The sequence below is a fragment of the Neoarius graeffei genome, chromosome 23 (genome assembly GCF_027579695.1).
Source record: "Neoarius graeffei isolate fNeoGra1 chromosome 23, fNeoGra1.pri, whole genome shotgun sequence".
In the NCBI taxonomy this organism is placed as follows: Eukaryota; Metazoa; Chordata; class Actinopteri; order Siluriformes; family Ariidae; genus Neoarius; species Neoarius graeffei.
In genome coordinates, this window is record NC_083591.1 from 45,952,539 (window position 1) to 45,968,906 (window position 16,368).

The following is a 16,368-nucleotide window of genomic DNA, read 5'->3' on the forward strand; positions in this document are numbered from 1 at the left end:
GCCAAGAGACTTGTGATATGCTGACTTTGGGGCTATTTCTCATTCTGTATAGACGCAACTTTGGTCATTAGAATGTCTGGAATAATCGATCACCTAATAAGGCAATATTCTGATCAGGGGTTGACACAGGGAGAGATTGCATTAAGTCTTTTAATAAGGGATGATGTTCTCCTCTGGGACCCGCCTCTCTCTCAAGGCATCGTAAAAAGCCATTTCTGCTCTGTTACATGTCCGCTAATTTCTAAGTCTTCGTTGTCTGACCCACAGGGGGGCGCAGCTCTGCTAGAAATCTCAGCTGTTTTCTCGAGATCATGAAATAATTTTGTTTTTTCGAGATCACGGAATAATTGTTTTGTTTTTTCTCGAGATCTCGAATTAGTTGTGGTGTTTTCTCGACATCCTGAATTAATTATGTCGTCATCTCGCAATAACGGTTTTGTTTTCTCGAGATCTCGAATTAGTTGTGGTGTTTTCTCGACATCCTGAATTAATTATGTCGTTATCTCGCAATAACGGTTTTGTTTTCTCGAGATCTCGAATTAGTTGTGGTGTTTTCTCGACATCCTGAATTAATTATGTCGTTATCTCACAATAACGGTTTTGTTTTCTCGAGATCTCGAATTAATTGTGTTGTTTTCTCGACATCCTGAATTAATTGTCGTTATCTCGCAATAACGGTTTTGTTTTCTCGAGATCTCGAATTAGTTGTGTTGTTTTCTCGACATCCTGAATTAATTGTCGTTATCTCGGAATAACGGTTTTGTTTTCTCGAGATCTCGAATTATGTCGTTATCTCGGGATAAGAAGGTGAATAAAAAAAAGATTATATGAAGGGCCTCTCTCGGCTTCCATAATCTTGCTTCCTGTTTGTGGTTTCTTTCCAGAACTGGATGGACCCTGCGAAAGAACTGAAGAAACAAATTAGAAGTATGTCGCATCTCTCTTGTATTTTGTTTGTTTGACACCATGCCTTTGTTTTCTGAACAGTCTAAAGATAAAAATTTGTAAAGTCGATGCTAAGGGGAAGTGTGTGTGTGTGTGTGTGTGTGTGTGTGTGTGTGTGTGTGTGTGTGTGTGTGTGTATCAGCTGGTCCCTGGAACTTTGGGTTTAATGTGAAATTTTATCCTCCTGACCCATCTCAGCTGTGTGAAGATATCACCCGGTAAGATTCTGCTCACTCCTGCAGCTATACTTAATATTTACCTGGTAAGCTTTTTACACACAAGTAATTTCCTCTTCCAGTTGGAAGTGTTGATGAATAATGGCATCACGTGGGATTTCTGAGATTCCACAGAATAACACCCACACATGCGCAATCATGTTCTGTACTCGGTTCAGCTCAGCATGTGTAACAAAATGGTATCAAGTAAGGAATCAAATGTCAAGGCTTGCTGTTATATGTGGGGGGGGAATAATTTTTACCACAGTACTTTGCCAGTATTACAGTCGTATGGCAAAGCGAATATTGGTGAAGAATAAGGGTTGTTTTACAATCAGGGTACGCAAGCTAAAAATCACATTTAACACTTATTATCTTCAATATCAAAAGGCTTGACTAAATAAACTTGGTTGTTTATTGTAGCCCTGTGATAGCTCTATTTACCATGCAAAAAAAAATTTGTTGATAACGTTATTTTTGGTGAATGTATGGCAATATATGTCATATTTAGCAAAATTACTCGTGTCATTTAGAAAAAGTGCTTTTTTTGACCACAGGTAGCTCCAAAAGGGATGCACTTAAATCATTCTTTATACTATAAAACAAATATTTGGTTCCATATCATTGGAAACATAGTTAAGTTTTAATGTTGAATGCCAATAAGTTTTCAGACTATTTTGATCAAATTAGTATGTAATTGTGTCAAAAAAAAAAAGTCCTCTCCGAGACAGCTAATTTTTCAATATAAAATAACATATCTAAAATGATGATTTTCATCCTAAAATGTGGTCAAGATATTGGGACATAAATATTAGAGACAACTAACACAAAGCTTACAGCCTTATATTTAAAAGCACTATGGAAGTAGTGGATTCTGAATTGTCAAAAAAAAAGTCCTCTCCGAGAATCACTTCATTTGTTTTTCCTATCTTATAGCAGATTACACAAAACTACCATACACATGTCAAAAAATTACCTGAAATCTGTTCTTTAACTTGTTCTTCACTTAAAAACTGGTACAAGAACCAGTTTGAATCAATTTGAATTTTGGACCCCTGTGACACAAACTTTGTACCCTGATTGTAAAACAACCCGTAACCGAGACGAAATAATAAGAGACAAAGTCAAGGTTGTTATTCACCGATTCTTCACTGAGCCTGAGGCGGATAATTGTTTTAGTATAAATACGCAGGTGATTATTTCAAACTTGAAAAGCAGCATGCAAATGCAATAAAGGCGCGCGCAGGCTTGTCGCGTATCTATGCCGACTCACAAATACTTTTGTTTTGAAATGGATAAAATAAATCAGTTGCACCTTACCTTTTGGATAAATTTAGACCAAACTTCGTAGTGCCTTTTAAATACTTTTAGGACCATATTTATTCATTTGTTTTTTCATAACTTGTAATTCTTCCTCACTTACGGTGACCAAGCAATTGGTCGCCATTTTGCCGAGTTGCTTGAGGTGATTATCGTGAAATGGTCCAAATTTCTCGACCAATCGGTGGATGTGTTTTGTTTTGTTTTTTCTTTCTTTCTATAATCACCTGTGTATTCATACTAAACGTTTCATACCTTTGCCCTGTAGTTGCATTAATGTTGTGGAATGTCTGAAACAATTGACTTCCTGTATCATTTGCATTATAGCAGCTATAAATAGTTGTTCCTTCGCCAGCCTCTCTTTCTCTCTGCAGGTTTCGAAGACTTGCAGTTTCTTAAAGTGCCATTCCACCATTGGATGTATTCTTTGGCATAAAATACAATATATTTTGACAACATATATAAATGGTATCACTAGACAGAGAAATCTTTTAGCTTCAAAATGATATATCAAACAATTTTTTGACAACGACAAGTATATTAATTTTGCGACCAAAGTCACCTACCCTTTTAATTTCCGCGCGTGATGTCATCGGCAGGTTCCCCTTCTTGTGTACCACGTGACGTGTGACGTGGCACATATTATCAGCAATGGCGGATAGAACACGATAAAAATAATACCAGTAAATCTAGCTAATACCAATAAATCTAGCTAACTGAAAGATTAACTCAAAATTTTTCGCAATTTTTTTGGCCCCCATATACGAGGAGAAATGACTCTCTCACTTTGGGGGTTTCCTGGTCTAAAAATAGACTGACACGTGGTACACAAGAAGGGGAACCTGCCGATGACATCACGTTTCACTACCGCGCGGAAATTAAAAGGGTAGGTGACTTTGGTCGCAAAATTAATATACTTGTCGTTGTCAAAAAATTATGTTTGATATATCATTTTGAAACTAAAAGATTTCTCTGTCTAGTCATGTTGTCATAAATTATATTGTATTTTATGCCAAAGAATACATCCAATGGTGGAATGGCACTTTAACATCTTGTAATGTTAACAAGAAACTGCAAGTTCCTGTATCCTGAACCTCACAGCTTGACTTCTGATTGGTGAAAGTATGAGCATTTTATAAGAATTAGAGCCATCAATTGGGCGGCACGGTGGTGTAGTGGTTAGCACGGTCACCTCACAGCAAGAAGGTTCGAACCCAGCGGCCGGCGAAGGCCTTTCTGTGTGGAGTTTGCATCTTCTCACCGTGTCTGCGTGGGTTTCCTCCGGGTGCTCCGGTTTCTCCAACAATCCAAAGACATGCAGTTAGGTTAACGTGGGGCGGCCTTGGGCTGAGGTGCCCTTGAGCAGGGTACCTGACCCCTGACTGCTCCCCGGGCGCTCTGGTGTGGCTGCCCACTGCTCTGAGTGTGTGCACGCGCGTGTGTGTTCACTGCTTCAGATGGGTTAAATGCAGAGGATGAATTTCACTGTGCTTGAAGTGTGCATGTGACAAAGGTTTCTTCTTCAATCAACAGCACTGTGATGCGTCAAGATAAATCAGATTCTGAAAACATTGCTCATATCGTCCCCCTCCCAGCCCCTTTTGCTTTTCTTTATTTTTATGTAGCCTAGAGCTGTGCAGGGGGGTGAGTGAGGAAAATATCTCGGTTCGGTTCCACGTTTGTTTTTGTTTTTCAGAACAAAAACAAGCATATGGCAAACTTTGCTCAACGGTATAAAATAAGTGAAAATAAACTGTCTTGCATTAACCAGATGATAAACCTACAGAAACAGCTAAACTTGCTGTTGTAGTAAGGAACAAAAACAAACGTGAACAAAAATTATGCAAAACTCAACTAATTCAAGTCAACATGACTTGGTTTAAATCAAGTTCAACTATAATGTATCATGTCCATATCGGTCATATTCAACAAAATAAAAACATTGATGTAAAAATAATGTTTCTTACGTTAAACAGACAACAAAGAAATGCCAGAACGGCTAAGTTTGGACTCGTCACCATGGACGCCTGCTTGCCTGAGTGGAGCCGTGTGTGTTTCTAACTAAACTCCCTGCGGTAACCATGGAAATTCCACTGATCTGTTCACGTGGTCTCGAATCTCGATAAGAAGGCAGATATGGGCCAAGTTTGAGATGCCACTGTAAACTGTCAGCATGTATTATTATTATTATTATTTTTATTTTTTTTTTTTCCTTTACCAGCTCCCATCGTTGAAATAATACAGTTATCAGGGCGAATGTTTATTTCATCTTACTTGAATGTGTTACAAAAACGTCAAATTGTCGGTAGTTATTTCCCCATAGATAAGTTGGATAGCAAATTTACCATGATCGCACGTGGTATTGTTTACTTGGCGAGTCACGACTGACATTGCTACAGGCGGTTTTTGGTGCAAAAATGATCGCTGGAGCTGTAAATCGATCAAACCAATGACAGGCTCAATATATATCCGGTATATCTCTTAAAACAATTAAGTCACCTTTCGCGATCTTTTTTTGAAGTTTGAGATTAAGTTAATTTGCATAACTCTGCGTACGCCATCTTGTGTTTTCTTAGAAGAAGAAGAAACCTTTATTCGTCACATGCACAGTGAAATTCATCCTCTGCAGTTAACCCATCTGAAGCAGTGAACACACACACACACACACTCTCGGAGCAGTGGGCAGCCACACCAAAGTGCCAAAGTCAGAGGTTAGGTACCTTGCCCAAGGCCGCCCCACGTCAACCTAACCGCATGTCTTTGGACTGTGGGGGAAACCGGAGCACCCGGAGGAAACCCACGTAGACACGGGGAGAACATGCAAACTCCACACAGAAAGGCCCTCGCCGGCCGCCGGGTTCGAACCCGAAACCTTCTTGCTGTGAGGCGACCGTGCTAACCACTACACCACCGTGCCGCCCAGGTTTGTAGTATTTCCATATTCAGCACTAATGGCCTTCTGGCATATCGTGCAAACTGCATACTTCTGTTTCTTGCCTTCCATTTTGATATATTTCCAGACAGAACTCTTGTCTTGAGTGTCGTCTTGCGTTTGGTCAGTGTTATCCTTGTCGAACATTTCGAATTTTCGCTACCACGTAAGAATACACGAGGACGGACACTTCTCACTGCCAAAAATAAAAATCTTAGGAAGTTTATTTGTCTATTTTCAAGTCAAAACATCTAGCCACCCTTATTATTAGACATAATTGCCCACCAAGCAAAACCTCATTTAGCTAGAAAGGCTAGTTTTTAGACAGTCCATCTTGAAAATCTTGTATAGACAAAATGTCTTGGAAAAAGTCTTATTTGGAGCACCTTTGAAAATAAAACAAGTTTTTTTTTTTTTTTTTTTTTTTTTTTTAAACGAGTACGTACATTTTGGACATTTGTCAAATGCGGTTCATCTTGTTTCAAGGAAGAAAAAAAAAGTATGCTTGTTTTGGAAATAAATGAACTTTACTGAAATCTTTGAATCTAGTGCCCCCAAAATGCACTGTTGCTTTGGCGTTGTGTAAGCACTGTAAGTCAAAATGCGTAGACGTTTGGTCACCTTGCATATCTTTAGTTTACTGCGACTGTTTTCTCAGTCATTCAGCGTGAGCTCCTTCTAGATGCTGTACAGACTCTAGACCAGACAAGTGCCTTCAAAAAGTTTGAGTGAGCGGAGGGCGTTTTAGTGACGTCTTTTTGGAATGCTGTGAGTTAAGTTCAGTGGGGTTTTTTTTTTTTTTTTGGTTGGTTGGTTGGGTGGGTTTTTTGTGTGCCTGATCTTGTAAACCCCTCGTACACATGAATAGTCAGTGCCCCCAAAATGCACGGTTGCTTTGGCGTTGTGTAAGCACTGTAAGTCAAAATGCGTAGACTTTTTTTATTATTTTATTTTTATTTTTTTGGTGCCTGAGGTCCTGGGGAAGTGGAATCTTAAAGGAACAGTCCACCGTACTTCCATAATGAAATATGCTCTTATCTGAATTGAGACGAGCTGCTCCGTACCTCTCCGAGCTTTGCGCGACCTCCCAGTCAGTCAGACGCGCTGTCACTCCTGTTAGCAATGTAGCTAGGCTCAGCATGGCCAATGGTATTTTTTGGGGCTGTAGTTAGATGCGACCAAACTCTTCCGCGTTTTTCCTGTTTACATAGGTTTATATGACCAGCGACATGAAACAAGTTCAGTTACACAAATTGAAACGTAGCGGTTTTCTATGCTATGGAAAGTCTGCACTATAATGACAGGCGTACTAACACCTTCTGCGCGCTTCGGCAGCGCATTGATACGGAGCTCAGATATCAATGCGCTGCCGAAGCGCGCAGAAGGTGTTAGTATGCCTGTCATTATAGTGCGGACTTTCCATAGCATAGAAAATCGCTACGTTTCAATTTGTGTAACTGAACTTGTTTCATGTCGCTGGTCATATAAACCTATGTAAACAGGAAAAACGCGGAAGAGTTTGGTCGCATCTAACTACAGCCCCAAAAAATACCATTGGCCATGCTGAGCCTAGCTACATTGCTAACAGGAGTGACAGCGCGTCTGACTGCGTCTGACTGACTGGGAGGTCGCGCAAAGCTCGGAGAGGTACGGAGCAGCTCGTCTCAATTCAGATAAGAGCATATTTCATTATGGAAGTACGGTGGACTGTTTCTTTAAGAGATGTTTTAATGTTTGAATGTTGAAATGGGAAAAAAAATAAACTTGTTGCAATGCTACACGTGTCGTCAACTTGATTCAAGATAGTCTCTGGTCTCATATCTAGAGTATTTTACTAATTACAAGTCACAAAAGGAGAATCTTTTAAGCTAGCAATGCTTAGTTGTAGAATTTAACAATCCTAATATTAGTATATTTATCTTAAATTCAGTTTTTACTGTTAAGACTTTGTCATGAATTTAAGTGAAATACCCTTAAAATGAAATAAATAAAAATGACTTGAATGGCTAAATGTAAGAAGTACGATCTTGTTATAAGAACTATTTTGATTATTTTGAGTTAATCAGATCTCGCATAATGAGTTCCCCAATCTTATTTTGGAATTATTTCATCTAGGTTAGATTTTTCATCTTACTTTAAGAAATCTTACCAAGTCAAATTCCATTGGCAGATATTTTTTTTTCACCTGATTCAAGCAAATATGCTTTGTTTAATCTTTTATTTCTTATTTTTGAAAGGCCATTTTTTGCAGTGCTGGTATTTTTGCGTGTGCTCGGTTGTGTTTTTTAAAAAAAAAAAAAAAAGAACCGACCGAATTTTCGGTTAACCCCACAGCTCTAATGTGGCGTCACTTTGTTAGCAAACCAAATATCGTGGTGATGTGTACAGTGAAAAATATCAAGTATTGTGATGCACTGTATGTTTTTTTTTTTTTTTTTTTTTTTTTTTTTTTTTTGCATGTTGGCAATTCAAAAGTGACCATGACTGCAGTATGTCAAGGCATCATAAAAGTTCTTTCTCTCGGTCAGGTACTACCTGTGCCTTCAGCTGAGAGACGACGTTGTGTCGGGCCGTTTGCCGTGCTCCTTTGCCACTCACTCTCTCCTGGGTTCGTACATCGCCCAGTCTGAGCTGGGAGACTATGACCCTGAAGAGCTGGGCAGCGATTACATAAGTGATCTCCGCTTCGCTCCTAACCAGACCAAAGAGATGGAGGAAAAGGTCATGGACCTGCATCGCAACTACAAGTGAGCAGAACTGTCCATAATACAGTCATCCCGACGTGACCTATAACCAGTAAACGTGTTCAAATTATACGATAGTCATCTGTTGTTTTGTATTATACTGTATGTGAATTCCTATATGCTTGAATACATCTATTGCGTTTATCCCCTGTCGATGCCTTCCAGAACATAACCACAAGGAAAATGCTTTCAGCCTTCCAGCAGTAACACTATGTGCACTAGAACCATTTGTCCTTTTTGATTGTTTAGACTGCAGATCTTTTCACAGCTGTGTGTCTAAGTAAAAAAAAAAAATCCCTTCTTTTATTCATTCATGAATACATAAGTCCTGATGAATATCTGTTGACACAAAGTGACACTGAAGCTTTTATTGTATTCTCATCTCCATCTACACATCCCTGCTTTATTCGGAGTCTATAAAATCTCCTACACAATTGAGTACTGTGTGTTCAGTAGATTCACTGTTAGCTGTTGGAGCTTTGGACTTCTTTTTTTTTTTTTTCTCCCCCCTCCTCCCTGAATGAGGCCTGCTAAGGATGTTTTGCAATTCAGTCGCTCTCTCGTTCCAGAGGAATGACTCCAGCTGAAGCAGAGATGCTGTTTCTGGAGAACGCCAAGAAGCTCTCCATGTATGGAGTAGATCTGCATCATGCTAAGGTAAAAAGCAAGAGGAAAACAATCTGAGACAACAGATGAGTAGCATGCTATAGACGTACAATGGTGTAACATAGGGGAAAAAAAATAAAAAATTCAGGTTTTGATTTTAGGGCAACACGGTGGTGTAGCGGTTAGCGCTGTCACCTCACAGCAAGAAGGTCCGGGTTCGAGCCCCATGGCCGGCGAGGGCCTTTCTGTGCGGAGTTTGCATGTTGTCCGCGTGGGTTTCCTCCGGGTGCTCCGGTTTCCCCCACAGTCCAAAGACATGCAGGTTAGGTTAACTGGTGACTCTAAATTGACCGTAGGTGTGAATGTGAGTGTGAATGGTTGTCTGTGTCTATGTGTCAGCCCTGTGATGACCTGGCGACTTGTCCAGGGTGTACCCCGCCTTTCGCCCGTAGTCAGCTGGGATAGGCTCCAGCTTGCCTGCGACCCTGTAGAACAGGATAAAGCGGCTAGAGATAACGAGATGAGGTTTTGATTTTATGTACTGAAATAACTATTCGGCACAATTTTTACAATATCTATATAAATTAGTTGTTTTTACCCATTTTAACCTTGAAATCAGCATTTTAATGATTACCCATAATGCATTGTTTATCGCGCTAAAACAAGCAAAAACGTCATAAGACAGTGGAAATACTACCTTTCCTACCTTCACGTGGCGTCTTTCTCGATCGCACGTGCCTAGAAGCGTACCTTCTAGAACATTCCTGGGTGGTCACGGACCGTCACGTAGCCTAGTCCGGTTGTGAAACTTGCTAGGATGGAGTATTTTCGCGAGTTTAGTGGCAAACTTTTGCGCCGCAATTTCTCTATTCTCTGAATTTGTAACCTGAAACCCTACAAGAAATGTTTCATAATGTTTGGGATTTTGAAAAATGCTTCTAGCAAGTTTATTTCACTGTATTTTTCCATGAAACTTGGCATAAATCATCCTTAAGTTATGAGCATGACATTGTTATTTTGGTATGGGTCACGGAGTTAGTTGGAAGCGGGAGAAATGAGTTTCTCAACTACAGCAGCACTTCTCACCATAGATGGCTGGGGTGTTTCATAGGCCAAGTTTACATTAGACCGTATCTGTCTCGTTTTCTTCGCGGATGCACTGTCCGTTTACATTAAAACGCCGGGAAACGGGAATCCGCCAGGGTCCACGTATTCAATCCAGATCGTGTCCAATCCGGTGCTGTGTAAACATTGAGGATACGCAGATACGCTGTGCTGAGCTCTAGCTGGCGTCGTCATTGGACAACGTCACTGTGACCTCCACCTTCCTGATTCGCTGGCGTTGGTCATGTGACGCGACTGCTGAAAAACAGCGCGGACTTCCGCCTTGTATCACCTTTCATTAAAGAGTATAAAAGTATGAAAATACTGCAAATACTGATGCAAATACTGCCCATTGTGTAGTTATGATGGTCTTTAGGTTTGCCATCCTTCCACTTGCAAGTGGTAAGTGACTTGCGCACAGCGGCTCAGTCCCGAATCACTGCTCGTGCGCTTCACTCGCGCGCTCTGTGAGCTGCGCAGGGCCGGAGTGCGCACCCTCCAGAGAGCACTCGCTGTTCAGGGCGGAGTGATTTGGAGCGCAGCCGCTGAGGAGGAAGCGATGAGCCGCACTGACACATTTCAACTTGCGTGCCGAATTAGTCATGTGATTAGCGTATCCGTGTATTGGCGTTGCTGTGTGCACGCGAATCGTTTTTAAAAACGTTAATCTGATTACCCGCTGATACGGTCTAATGTAAACCCTACCATAGTGTTTGGGATTTACTAAATCGACTAAATCTCTAGATCTACTGAAGCTACGAGGATATAAATCACCAGGATTCTAATTTACTCAGTGAGAAGTATTATATATATATTTTTAAAGGTTTATTCGCGCTACAAGCCCATGAAAGTTGGAATTGTTCGTGAAGGGGTTAGTTAGATTTTGGTAGCGTGACGCACACAACAAGTAAAAGAAAAAACATTTCTTCCGAATTTCCTTGCTTTATCAAAATTATTTTTTGATACATTAAAAGACTGTTTATAATATTTAAGCAATTTTTTTATTATAGAGAATATTTGATCAAAACTTTCAAAACAGCATTCAAAGTGATTTTTCACGGGTGTAAATGTTACGCGTGACGTCCATGATTACGTTAAATTTTAAGAACTAAAATTCTGTTAAACATTCTAGATTTGTGCTATCATTCTGGGGTTTTGCTGAATAATACTTTATGGAGTTCTCTTACAATGCTGAAAATTCACTGAGTTTTGGTGAAATTCTAGAAAAGTTATTTACATTTTAACGCGCCTGATAGCGATTGTGCTCACACAGCGTGCTACTCATAAACAGATACCAGGGGGTGCAGGGGAATCGGAAACCCGACGCGTTTAGCGCGAGCGCATCGCATTTTTGGCTCGGGTTTTGGAGACTAAAGTTAGCTAGCAGTTTTAAACCATGCAGCAAGATGGCATCAAGATGATACACATGAGTTTGACTGGATTAACACATCTCAACTTGACATTAAAATCAACCCGGTTACTTGTCAACTGGAAAAACGGGCACAACCCACTTGTTCTGTCAAGTTTTTCGTGAAAAAATGTGCACCCCCAAAGCCAGGTTGTGTGTTCTTTAAAACTGTGTATCCATAAAACGGAGAAACGTTTTTTCTTCATATTCAAAGGGATAAATTACAAAGTATTCAAAGTCCATACAAACGCAACTAAAAACCGTTTTAATATTTTCCAGAATTGTGTTTTCAGTATTTCAGTTTCATTTTAGCCTCACAAATGTGTAGTCTGAGTGCTGTTGGTATTGTAGCACCATCTAATGGCAGTTCAATTAACTAACATGCCTGTCTGTGGTGGTGTATGTATTTATTTATTTATTTATTTATTTAGTCTTTTTTATTTTTGATTATTTGCTGATTTTTATTTTTAAGCTCATACCTAAACGCGGCGACACGGTGGTGTAGTGGTTAGCGCTGTCACCTCACAGCAAGAAGGTCCGGGGTTGAGCCCCGTGGCCGACGAAGGCCTTTCTGATACCCCTTTTCCACCAAATCATTTCCAGGGCTGGTTCGGGGCCAGTGCTGGTGCTGGTTCACAACTCGTTCAACTTGCGAGCCAGCTGAGAACCAGGACTACGTTCAGACTGCACCCTGAAACGACCCATATCCGATTTTTTTGCCCATATGCGACCAGTATCCAATTTGTTATTGACAATCTGAACGACACCGATCCGATTTTTTCACATGCGACCCAGGCCGCTTGGATATGTGGTCCTAAATCCGATGCATATCCGTTATTTTCACATGCGACTGCAGTCTGACCGGACAGGTCGCATTCATGCGACCTACACATCATCAACAAGAGACAAACGTCACTATTCTGCGTTGGCTAATCCCGCCTCTTTGGTGGAAAACAACAACATTTGTACAGTTTTCAGAATTTAAATAGACTTTTATAGAATTGATCAAGCTAATGGTGGATTTGGTAGGGACCTGGATGTTGATCTGTTAGCCTGATTAAATAAAACAGTTTCTCATCTCATTATCTCTAGCCGCTTTATCCTTCTACAGGGTCGCAGGCAAGCTGGAGCCTATCCCAGCTGACTACGGGCGAAAGGCGGGGTACACCCTGGACAAGTCGCCAGGTCGTCACAGGGCTGACACATAGACACAGACAACCATTCACACTCACATTCACACCTACGGTCAATTTAGAGCCACCAGTTAACCTAACCTGCATGTCTTTGGACTGTGGGGGAAACCGGAGCACCCGGAGGAAACCCACGCGGACACGGGGAGAACATGCAAACTCCGCACAGAAAGGCCCTCGCCGGCCCCGGGGCTCGAACCCAGGACCTTCTTGCTGTGAGGCGACAGCGCTAACCACTACACCACCGTGCCGCCCTAAAACAGTTTCTATAACTGATTTATAACTTAAACCATCCTGTATTACAAGATTATAAGATTGTTCTGGAAATCTCCAGTAATTTGACACCTTTGGTCTCATTAGTCTGCTGCCCACATTAATCAGATTATTGTGTGAGTTCCGCCGCCGCCACAAAAACCACATCGCCAGGTCTCGCCTCATCTCCATAGCAAACTGCACTGGTGTTTCTGCACCTTGAGCCAGCGCTGAGAGAAGTTGCAGAATTCAGCTGGCTATAAACAATCTAAATAAATATTTATAAAAATGTAGAAAAAGTTTATTAATATGACGAAATAAATATGTGCAAATTATTAAGCCTGAATTAAGAGTTTGGTAATACAGCGGCCGTATCCCAAATGACTGCCTACTGAAGCTCGAGTGCACTATATAGAGTTTAAAAATCCATTACTTCCTAGTAACATGTAGTGCACTTATATAGAAATTAGAGAGACATTTAGGAGTCAACCCTCGTTACCAGGCTACACGTTTTCATTTCAGTTCAGAAACAAAAACACACACGAGACCTCACACTTTAACACTAACCAGATAATTAAACAAACAAACAAAAGAAATCATTAAACATGAAGAGTGCGCTTTTTTTGTTGTTGTTTACGTATTACGTAGATGTGCTTATTACGTGTCAATTTGCGCATGCGGGACACTTGGGTCGTTTTCCGTTCATATTGGAGATCGCATACAAGTCTCATATAATTGGTAATGTGAACGGCCTAACAAAAAAATCGGATTTCACAACAAATCGGATACGGGTCATTTCAGGTTGCAGTCTGAACGTAGTGCAGTTTGCTTTTCCATAGCTCGCGCTGCTAAGCAGAGCCACATGAGTTACGTCGCTGTATACGTCAGTTACGTCGCTACATTTACATAAACCTTGGCGCGAATATCAAAGCAAAAACAACACGGAAGAAGCAGCAGCAGCAACAACAATAATAATAATAACAATGGATGACTTCGCGTTTGTACAGCTGCTGCTTCTCGTCGCTTAAAAATGGCGATCTTTCGCGGTCTTATTGTTGTTGGTCTTAACAACTCCGCCCCCCCGCTGACGTAAGCGGTTCTTTCCTCTGGCCCAGCAGAGAGTTGGTGCTAGCCTGGAACCGGTTTTTCTGGCCCCAGAGCCAGTTCTTTGTCAGTGGAAACAGAAAACCCGGTTCCAAACTAAGCACTGGCCCCGAACCAGCCCTGGAAATGCTTTGGTGGAAAAGGGGCATGTGTGGAGTTTGCATGTTCTCCCCGTGTCTGCGTGGGTTTCCTCCGGGTGCTCCGGTTTCCCCCACAGTCCAAAGACATGCAGGTTAGGTTAACTGGTGACTCTAAATTGACCGTAGGTGTGAATGTGAGTGTGAATGGTTGTCTGTGTCTATGTGTCAGCCCTGTGATGACCTGGCGACTTGTCCAGGGTGTACCCCGCCTTTCACCCGGAGTCAGCTGGGATAGGGCTAGAGATGATGAGATGAGCTACCTAAACGCAGCAGATGATGGATGGATGAATGGTAGATCGTGGGGACTTTTTTGAGGGGAGGAAAATGATTGATTGTGTAGCCTTAATTTAAGCTTTGCTATTTGCTTTGCTACTGAAATGTGAATATGCAGATTTGAGTGAATGAAGAAAGTGTGTTGACTAAGGCTACGTTTACATTACGTCGAATCAGCGGATCATCAGATTAACGTTCTTAAAACGATTCGCGTTTACACTAAAACCGTTAGCCGTGCACACAGCAACACCAATACGCGGATACGCTCGGCTCCGCAGGCATCCTGCGCTCCAAATCACTCCGCCCTGAACAGCGAGTGCCCTCTGGAGGGTGTGCACTCCGGCCCTGCGCAGCTCACAGAGCGCGCGAGTGAAGTGAACAAGCCACGATTCGGGACTGAGCCGCTGTGTGTGAGATCCCAGCGCATATCACTTATTACTTGCAAGTGGAAGGATGGCAAGCCTAAAGACAATCATAACTACACAATGGACAGTATTTGCATCAGTATTTGCAGTATTTTCATACTTTTATACTCTTTAATGAAAGGTGATACAAGGCGGAAGTCTGCGCCGTTTTTCAGCAGTCGCGTCACATGACCAACGCCAGCGAATCAGGAAGGTGGATGTCACAGTGACGTTGTCCAATGAGACGCCAGCTAGAGCTCAGCACAGCGTATTCGTGTATTCTCAATGTTTACACAGCACCGGAGCTGATACGATCTAGATTGAATACGTGGACGCTGGCGGATTCCCGTTTCCCCGCTTTTTCAGGGGGGTTAATGTAAACGGACAGTGCATCCGCGAAGAAAACGAGACAGATACGGTCTAGTGTAAACGTAGCCTAAGTAAGTGTAATGCAAATTACTACCCTCTCTCTGTGGATGCTGTGCATCTCGAGGCTGTTGTGCCGACCTTGCTCCCGGTCTGCTGCTGCTCCTTCAGTGCCGCACGCTGACCTCGGCTTTCGTCGTGTATGAAATCTTGCTAGTACCGACAAATGCCACTGGGCTTATGGGAAAGAAAGATATAAGGATCTGCACGAGTAAAGTGCTGTCTGAAATTTAGGGCGTGGCCCGCATAGGATTAAATACGTGTTTTTAGTTTGTTTCCAAACGTAATCTGATTTACAGTGGATGTTAAATGCATCAGCTGAAAATATTCATTTTTGCATTCTTTTTTTTTTTTTAAATATTTTAATTATGACGCTATTTTCAGGAAATGGTACATATGTGGGCAGAGAATACTGTGAATCAAGGATGAATAAAATTGTGTGTGGGGGGTTATGATGACTGAAAGAATGCAATGCCTCTAGCGGTACAGCTCTAGTGTTCCCTCCTGAATATAAATGCACCACCCTTTTTTTATATGCTGCTATTGGCTCAGCTCGCTCTGCACATCTCTCTCTCTCTCTCTCTCTCTCTCTCTCTCTCTCCTTGCTCATCAATGACGTAGTTGGTAGGGAGGCTGTTTGAGTGCTTAGCTCTGGCTAAGGAAAAGGTAAGATGCGGTGGTGATTGTGTCTTGCATGTTTTTAAGATAATGTATGACATTATCTTCTGATACGTTCTCACATGACGTGTCTGACGTTCTGAATGTCTTCTGCGTGTGTGTCTTTTGGTTCATTGTATTGATGAGGTGTGTGTGTGTGTGTGCGCGCATCATCTTGTGTGTCTATTTTCCGCATGGTATCGAATTGAGGGAGAACTTCTTCACAGCATGCTGCATTGCAGTGCTGTGGGTTATTTTCCCTCAACCTTTGTCCTCTGTACTGTCGTATCCAGTCATTAATGCCTGAAGGTTTCCTCATAATTCCTACATAAGTGGTGAAAGTGGTGAGAACACTGCGCACATGGTTCAGTCGTTAATGGGACCTTAAGTTTTAATAAGGGCTTTAAATCAATTTTTTCGGCAGTGTCTCCCATTTGCGCAATTATGCAATATTGATGCATTCATTAATCTTTTATGTTTACATCATCATAGTCCACTTTTTCATTTTTTTTTCCCCATGTCTTACCTTTTATTTGTTTTACTTTAAAGGAACAGTCCACCGTATTTCCATAATGAAATGTGCTCTTCTCTGAATTGAGACGAGCTGATCCGTACCTCTCTGAGCTTTGCGCGACCTCCCAGTCAGTC

At 41.5% G+C, this 16,368-nt stretch overlaps 1 protein-coding gene across 6 annotated transcripts in view; it reads left to right on the forward strand.

Annotated features, from left to right (window-relative positions):
* Positions 1–16,368, forward strand: part of LOC132871760 (band 4.1-like protein 3) — a 105,275-nt gene that overhangs the window by 48,318 nt on the left and 40,589 nt on the right. For all 6 annotated transcript variants that reach the window (XM_060906243.1, XM_060906248.1, XM_060906246.1 and 3 more), the window contains exons 5-8: positions 885–927; positions 1,088–1,163; positions 7,941–8,159; positions 8,726–8,813. In XM_060906243.1, the coding sequence (XP_060762226.1) occupies positions 885–927; positions 1,088–1,163; positions 7,941–8,159; positions 8,726–8,813 (426 nt within the window). The remainder of the gene's footprint in view (positions 1–884; positions 928–1,087; positions 1,164–7,940; positions 8,160–8,725; positions 8,814–16,368) is intronic.